Source organism: Eurypyga helias, unplaced genomic scaffold (genome assembly GCF_000690775.1).
Source record: "Eurypyga helias isolate BGI_N326 unplaced genomic scaffold, ASM69077v1 scaffold41707, whole genome shotgun sequence".
In the NCBI taxonomy this organism is placed as follows: domain Eukaryota; kingdom Metazoa; phylum Chordata; class Aves; order Eurypygiformes; family Eurypygidae; genus Eurypyga; species Eurypyga helias.
The window spans coordinates 517-8921 of record NW_010261820.1 but is presented as its reverse complement, the minus strand read 5'-3'; the positions used below and the strand labels follow the sequence as shown (position 1 = coordinate 8921).

General features: G+C 39.4%; 1 protein-coding gene across 1 annotated transcript; it reads left to right on the top strand.

The window, feature by feature from the left end:
- Nucleotides 1-56: 56 nt before the first annotated feature.
- Nucleotides 57-7816, top strand: PSMA1 (proteasome (prosome, macropain) subunit, alpha type, 1; the record flags this gene model as incomplete). The annotated part of the gene is made up of 9 exons (XM_010155504.1): nucleotides 57-101; nucleotides 2622-2723; nucleotides 3153-3256; nucleotides 4062-4150; nucleotides 4531-4601; nucleotides 5552-5681; nucleotides 6366-6436; nucleotides 7000-7104; nucleotides 7603-7816. Coding segments are annotated over 9 exons (774 nt in total), but the record flags the coding sequence as incomplete, so codon positions are not given.
- Nucleotides 7817-8405: the final 589 nt, after the last annotated feature.

Sequence of the window (8405 nt, the reverse complement as noted above, 5' to 3'; positions counted from 1 at the left end):
TGCCCTTTCTGCCTGTTTATTAGCTGCACTAATAGGTTGTATTCTGTTCATTCTAGTTTCGCAACCAGTATGACAATGACGTCACGGTTTGGAGCCCTCAGGTAAAGTCTTTTAATCTTGCTAACTGGCTTTTTACTTGATTTTTCTCTTTTCTTCACTTTTGCAGCAGTGGTATCACAGTGTATTCAGGTGCCTGGAGCTTACTGCAGCCTGCTCCCTTCTTGTTTTGTAGGCTGTAGGTTTCTAGAAAGCCATTAGCATGTCTCTAAGTTTCTGGTGTATGAGCCTGAATGATGCTTCTATGAGCCCTGTTAACCTCCAAGTACTTAAGGCAGTTGTGTTCTGAATGTACATTGTTGCTGGGGGTTGGGCTCAAGGATCTTTAAAGGTCCCTTCCAACTAAACTGTTCTATGCTTCTGTGATTGGTTTACAGACCTATAATAAAAAGTTGGTAATCAGGCTATCAGAAAGCTTGAAACAGAGCCCAAATATTAGGCTACTGCTAGGTCATTCCCTCTTTTATTCACTAGCTAATGTTGGAAAGGAACTATTTAATTTTCAGTTGGGAAAAACTTTATGTATATGTTTTATTAAGAGCTTTACTGTATTCAAATTTTTCGGAACAAAATCAAATTGCTGTAAATTAGTATTTAGTGCTTAAGTGAGAATATGGTGACTTCTTCAAGTATGGCATAACAGCACCTGTTTCACTTTTTGTGCAGACAGTTAGTACTGTCTTGTAAGCCCCAGTTTGAATGACTGTACCCATGTGGTAATATGAAGCACGGAATCTGATATACTGATTTTTGTAGTATGAATCCACAGATCTTAATTTCTAAATCAAAATGGTCGCAAACATCCCTGTTGAATAAGTTTCATGTGTGAAGCTTATAACATTGACAGCTAGAAGATGCAAGTGCTTAAATGCCATATAATTTTGTACTGCTGTTTACACTGTGCTTCAATGATGGAGTCTGTGCAACTGTGTGTCCCTAGTTTCCTGTGTTGTGGAGTGTTAGGGAGGCTTCATACTATCTCTGTACTTAAGATTATATTGAGATTTGCACTTAAATTTGAAATGGTATTACCTCTGAATCAGTTCTACGTTGTGTATTGTTCTAAAACTTCCTCAGGTTGTATTGACATAAAAATAAATAGTCTAGAATTTTAAAAGCAAGTGTCAGTTCAGGTGTTTAATGTTGCCTCATCTCCTGGCATGTGTGTTTTATGATAGAATACCTGTGTAAAATCTGACTTGTTTCTAGATTTAACAAAATTAAAGATTTAGTTTAAATGCACATGGCAAATCGTGTTAGTATCAAGTTATGTATCATTAGTTTGCGGGTTTGTGTTACTACGGAAAATCTTCATCATGTAGCAGTACTTTTTGAAAGATTAATTTTCAGCCTAAGTTAATGGAGCACGTGTCGTACTTTCCACCCTTTATGAAGACAGTCTTGAGTATTTGAATGTTCTCCAGTCAATACTATGATAGCTGTCGATGGCTTTGAGCCGTTTTCATCGTTCTTAATGATTGTGTTTCAGGCGCAAAGAATAATCATATTTTATTGAGGAGGTGTTTTCAAATGTTGTTGAAAAGAAGATACAAGATTTTAAAGGCCAGGAGGGGCTTCACACTTTTACAGCCTTTCAAGTCACTTATGGAAGTTGATAAATACATGTTGGACAGGTTGCAGGGATTCCATACTGCTCTTGGGCAGGGAATATCCTGTGTTCTTGAAATTCCATTTATAACTTAGTGGATGGAATGGAACATCAGGGTATTTTAAGCATCTAGTGAACTTTGTATTTCTCTAGATAAATCAAAAACCTTCTACTAAAAAAAACCCCAACAACCTAATAGAATATGATTTCTTGTAGATTATCTCCAGTACATTTCTCTAACAGCGCTACATTCCACTCCGTCACAACTGGTAGATGCAACTGTGTGCTGCAGTTAGTAATTCCAGGACCTGCGCAGTAGCAGTGAACATGCTGACTATTTGACATAGGCTGGCCAACTAGAGTGCAGAAAATCAGCTGCTTTGTCCTCAGTCATTGCATTAGCAGGATATTGTCTTGTTTTCCTGCAAAGCTCCTGGCTGCCTTTGCAGAACTTGTGGGGCCTTAATTGTCTTTGAGACCTCTACTCCTCTTTCAGACTTCGCTGTGGTTGACTAATAACTTGTTCAGAAGTTATTAGGGAATGGATGGTGAGACACAACAATTGCATAAGACCCATTTCTTCAGGAAACTCGATTAAAAGTTAAAACGTCCAACTTCAGCTGGAAGTTCTGTCTTTGAATCACATTGGGTCAAGTACTGATTCCTCTGAAGACAGTGACAAAAGTCTTGTAATTCTTATAGTGTCAGGATTATTCACCTTTTCTTTGTACTTTTCCTGTTTCTTTGTGTGCAGCAGTGAGTGGCTCAGAGGTGGCCAGATTTTTGTGGGTTAATGGGGAAGTGTTTGCAGAAGATAACTGTTGGTTGTAGGTTTAAACTGTTATGCAGTAAGTATACTTGCTGGGGTGGGGAAATCAAAGGCTTGGAAACCAAAAAACATTGAAAATTGATACAGCGGGTTAACTTTAGAATTGTTACCTTTGATCTTCTGTAGGGCCGAATTCATCAAATAGAATATGCCATGGAAGCTGTGAAACAAGGCTCAGCTACTGTGGGACTGAAGTCAAAAACGCATGCGGTTCTGGTTGCGCTGAAGGTAACTTCAGAACTGTGTTCAGGACAAGAACGTTAGTGGAAATGTTTTGGTTTGGCAAATTGGTTTTGCACACTTAGAACTGTAGAACTATAAATATTGTCAGTAGCTATGCAAAGCAGATTTTCACAAAATGGTGAAGAAAATGAGTGAAAGACATTGCCTTTTAAAAGCTGTTCCTTTTTTTTTTTTAATTTGTTATTAAGTAGTAACACTTTCTTTTTCCAAAGCTTGATTGAGTGTCTGTTCTTTCTTTTGTTCTGACAGTTTACTACTGAAGTGGAATTAGTTTTTTCTTGTCTTCTGTTGCAAGTTTATGAATATGTTTGTTTCATGATCATATTCAGTTCTTGCTCTAAATGTTAGCAGATTTCTCCACAGTGCTTGGCAAACTGTTCAGTCTGCCACACAGCTTTCTCCTTCTATGCACAGAGAGCACAGTCTGAGCTGGCAGCTCATCAGAAAAAAATCCTGTACGTTGACAACCATATTGGTATCTCAATTGCTGGACTTACTGCTGATGCGAGACTCTTGTGGTGAGTATCTTAGTTGTTGACATACACAGTTCTGCAACAGAGAGTGAAAGTTCATTTGCAGACTATTGGAAATAAAATTTTATTGTCAGCTAAGGATTGGTCTTGACTTACTGCTCTGTTGTACTATGCCAAAGACCTCAGCATGAAATTCTGGCAGATTTTTAACTAGTTGGCAGAAATCTCATTTGTTTGGCTCAAAATTTTGCTCTTTGTTGTTACTAGTAAGACAGTCCTGCCTGGTTTCCTGAGGCTGATGGGGTTTCCAAGCAGTCTGAGAAAGTACATCAACTGCTTCTGTGTACACACACTTAAAGTTACTAGAAACGTACACCTGTAAACATACACTGCTGGATGTGTTGGCTTGAGAGGGGCTTGCTTCTCACCTGCTGGCCACATAGTTTCATCAGGTGAGGCAAAGGAGGAGTGCTCCTCACTTTGATAAGAAAGGACAAAGAAGGCGTAGGAAGAATTTCTAGAATAAATTTGAAGTGCTGTGGTATTACAAAGAAATGGTACCATTTAACTGGGCCTCTTTTCCAGATGATCCGACTGTTGCCTGCATGAACTTCTACCTTCTCACCATCTGTATGGCTGAAATACTGTAACACTCTGACGTGTGGTCGACTTTCTAAATGACAATTATAGGTCATGATGAAATGAAATTATGTAATGCCTTTGACCCTTTTTCTCAGTGAGCAGAGCTGAAACAAAGACATACTTACCTTAACGGACAAGTACTGAGACAGAAACTCCTTGTGACTTTTACCTATGCATTGGTTTGATTTTTTTTCTTTTTTCCTCCCAGTAATTTCATGCGTCAGGAGTGTCTGGATTCTAGATTCGTGTTTGATAGACCTCTACCAGTTTCCCGGCTAGTGTCACTAATTGGAAGCAGTATCCTTTTTTGGGCTCAGATTTTTCTTCCTGTGGCAACATCTGTCTCTGCACAGAACGCAGCGGAGACCTTGTATTTAGTTATCGGGTGCCTAGAAAAAAATTCGAAGGGATAAGAGGTTAGATGAGGCTCTGCAGCCTTAGGTGAACTGTTTGTATTACCTGTTTGAATGCACCACTCTGTTATTTTGGGAAGGCTAATTGCTAAATTTTCTTTTCGTGTAAAAGAAGTCAATATTCCAAATAGGTCCTGCAATCTGTTCCTTCAAACATGGTCTTCAAAGGCAATGTTGCGATTTTGGTGCATCCCTGCTTGGCTTGGGAGAACATTTCGGTTAATTAGCTTGTTATTTTGAGGTGGTTTCCTTAGCTTACTTAAGAAACCCAGATACCAACGCAGCGTTATGGCAGAAGACCATATGGCGTAGGACTGCTCATTGCAGGCTATGATGTAAGTAGGCTGCGCTAGTTACTCTTCACCTAAAAGAAACTGTGCTTAATGCAGTTTTATACAATGAACAGATGTTAAAAGAGGAAGATAGAAGGAGGAGGTAGGCTCATCAAAATTCTCTGAATAAGGACATAATTTTCTATATCTCATCCCAAACCATAACTTTGAAAATGTTTATTACTCCTACCTACACTTATGAGGTGTACATTAGCAAAAAAGGAAAAATAATTATTTTAAGGTGCAGAATGAGATGAGTAAATATTTTGAGTAAAAATTAGCTCTGTTAGTGATTTAAGGGATGAGAAGTTGATCAGTATCAAAATGTTGGCAGTAATTATTTTACTAGTGATTATGGAGCTGTACAGACTGCTATTTTAAATACCTTTTTATAAAAATGTATGTGGTAATCATCACTGGCCTCTCTTACTTGTTTGGCAACAACAGTTTGCTTAATGCAGCGCACACAATAGCTCTGCCCTGAAGGTTTTTGACATGAGGGAGGTTGAAGGAAACTGTCATTTTGCCTGGAATCTGGCATGGCATGGTTAAGTCTACAGCAGGTTTTTACTGTTGTGCAGATAAGACAGAAGGTGTGTGAAGTTACCTGCTGCAATCCGTAATGTGGGAAGCACATATAAGCAAAGTACAGTTTATGGAACATAGAAAGAAACATTTTTGGGGTCAGTTATTCTGCCCAAATAAAAACTGCATTTTAATGAACAAAGTGTAAAGAATTTATCTATCTATTTATTACAATAGCTTTGAAGGAATTGGGTTAGAACAGTGGTATGATAAGCAGCATGAAATAAATACATATGTGCATACGTATGAGCCGTGTGATGTGCCAAGAAGCAAAACTCTGTTTTAGAAAACATCATGCCTTCCAGCAGCAGACTTGTAAAACAAATGTAGAAATTCATACAGTTTTGTGGATTTTTCCCTCCCTGTAGGATATGGGTCCTCACATCTTCCAGACTTGTCCCTCTGCTAACTATTTTGACTGCAAAGCAATGTCCATTGGTGCTCGTTCGCAGTCAGCACGAACTTACTTGGAGAGACACATGACTGAATTTACTGACTGTGAGTAATGAATCCATATCTGTCTAATGGTGTTCATCAGTTATGTCGTTTTTCTGCTGCTGCTCCATTCTTTTGCATTTAGTAAGGTAGGGTCAATTTGGGGAGTCAAGTTTGACGTAAGTGTAAATCTGCATGGAGACACAAATGGTAAAGAATATACCATAGATCTTCATGTCTGACATCTGGGTTATACTTGTTACATCAGATGAAAAGCAAAGCTGTGCTCAGAAAAGCAAAGAAAAAAAAAAACGAAAGGTCTCTGCTCTGCTTAACCCAGGGAAAGACCAATTCTTTCCATATCAGAGCAGGGATAGAGTGTTAGGGCAGGTATTTAGGTAGTGCATTTTAAATGGTGAGTTTAGTTTTATATGAAACAGTGATGATGAGGTTACTGAATGGCTTCTTGGGCAAAAAAAATAGTGTGGCGACCACTGTGCTGGAGGCAGGGCATGTGCCAAAACCGGGTGCATTCAGCCTCAAATGTAGGGAAGGGTGGTTTCTCAAGGTATACCTTTATAACCAACTCTGTGATCAGTACCAGAAGTACTTAGGGAGGGGAGTTCTGGAAGCCAAGCTAGCCAGGACGGTTTTTCTAGTTGTCAACTAGGAGTGGGAAGAAGGAGAAATGAGTGTCTAGAAATAATATCGTATATTTAGTAAATGTCTTTCTGATTTCATTTGAAGGTAATCTAAATGAGCTAGTTAAACATGGACTGCGTGCCCTGAGGGATGCTGAACAGGATCTGACCACCAAGGTAGATAGGAGGTTTTCCTAACAACAGTGTGTTCATGGTAACTTTTTAATAACAGTGGCAGTAAAATTTCATGTAAGGTATGGCTGGCACTGAACTTTGGAAACTGAACACTGGTGGATAGTATCTTCATTTTATATGTCACCATTTTACCTACAGTTTCCTTAACTATCTGATTTAATTTTCTTAACAAAGCTATACTTTCTCTAAGTAAGACATTGTTTCCCTGGTTGCTTCATTCTGTTTTAAACTTTGATCAGTGTTTAAGAGCTATCATATGCAACTGGAATCAGAGCTTTGCTTTGTAAGCACAGTCAGTAATTCACCTGGGAGGTGATGGAAGGTCACAGGCAAACAGATGACTGAGTATCCCCAGTATCAAAAAGTTATCTATCAAAGAGCACAGTCTCTCAAAATGTGTGTGTTGCCTTAAGTAGACACAACAGCACAATGAGTCTCTCTGTCATGGGAGAAAAGTTTCATCTGTTTCTCAGGCAAAAGCTATAAAGCCACAGAGTTATTCACAGAGAAATGCTTCTCACTTCTTTCAAAACTTTGCTTAACAGAATGTTTCCATCGGGATTGTTGGCAAAGACATGGAGTTTACCATCTATGACGATGACGATGTAGCACCATTCCTGGAAGGTCTTGAGGAGAGACCACAGAGAAAGGTGTGTGGTTTAGATGTAAATAAATAGGCTTTGTTGAAAGACGACATATGAGCTCTCACATTCACGTTTACGACGCTTAATGCTCTCTGCTGTTCTAGTAGAGTCTTAGGGTGTGATTTAAAAACTGATGTTACTACATGAAAAACAACATAATCTTAGCTGGAGACCCAAGATGCTTATTAAACCAATTTATGCTGAATAAATGGCGGGCCTTTCCAAAGTCATCTTCTTTCCTCATCTATGATCCAGTACTGGGTTTTGGTTTTTTGCAGCAGAAGTGGCTACATGTTTCTCATGCCTGCCCCAGGGTGCATCCTTGGTCTCCTAATCACCATCTCTGCCCTGCTTCCATGCTTAATTTGGATAAACACTACTTTGTAAGCCTTTGGCTGACAGGAGCTGCATTGATGCACTCATGCTGCTCAATCCAGGATAAAGTTGACTTGTCAAGTATTGTTTTCTGCCCTTCTGTAACATCCTTTTTTTTCTCCCTTTAAGCCTGCTCCGCCTGCTGATGAACCTGCAGAAAAGGCAGAGGAGCCGATGGAGCACTAGCTGGTGGATGAGTTCCTCTGTGTTACCATACGTCTGATTAGACGGGAACGTTTATCCGTTTGCTGGTAACGTTATCCTCGCCTGTATACGTTTTCTGCCGATACATTCTAAGGTTTACTCTGAAAAAAGAAAGGAACCAACCCACCTATCCTTAAAAGGTAGACAGGAGATCATAATTGGGTGTGTTTTCTTTGACAAGAAAGGTGTAATCATTTTCTAAATAGTACATGATACTGTTTTTTAACGAAAAGCATACTGTCTTTAACTTGTAAGGACAAGTGGAAATAAATCACTTTCTTGGAATCTGCCGTGGGTTTGTTTTTTATTTTTTTTTTTAATCTGAAGAAACACCTAGTGGAATGCTGCTGTCACATCAAGGTGCCATCATATGTTTGGCCATTGTCAGCATGAGGACTTAATTCCTGTATATAAATACAGTGCTCTTGGAAACTGCAGACTGGGAGGACCTCAGATGCCTACAAAACAATTGTGGAATGAACAGGATGCAGCGTGTTTCCTCGTGTTGTCTTGTCATTGTCCCAGACTGGTTGAGCATTTACCAGAGACATGGCAGGCTGGATAAGCATGAGGCTGCCAACCAGCTTGTGTGTTGGCTTTTTGAGTTCTCTGCATCAGTAAACCCCAGCTCCTTCAGAGCTGAATGGATTGCTGTTCGTCCTCAGAGCCATCAGCCAGCCCCGTGGGGTAGCTTTTACCTCGCTAATGGCTTAAATTGAATTAACGAG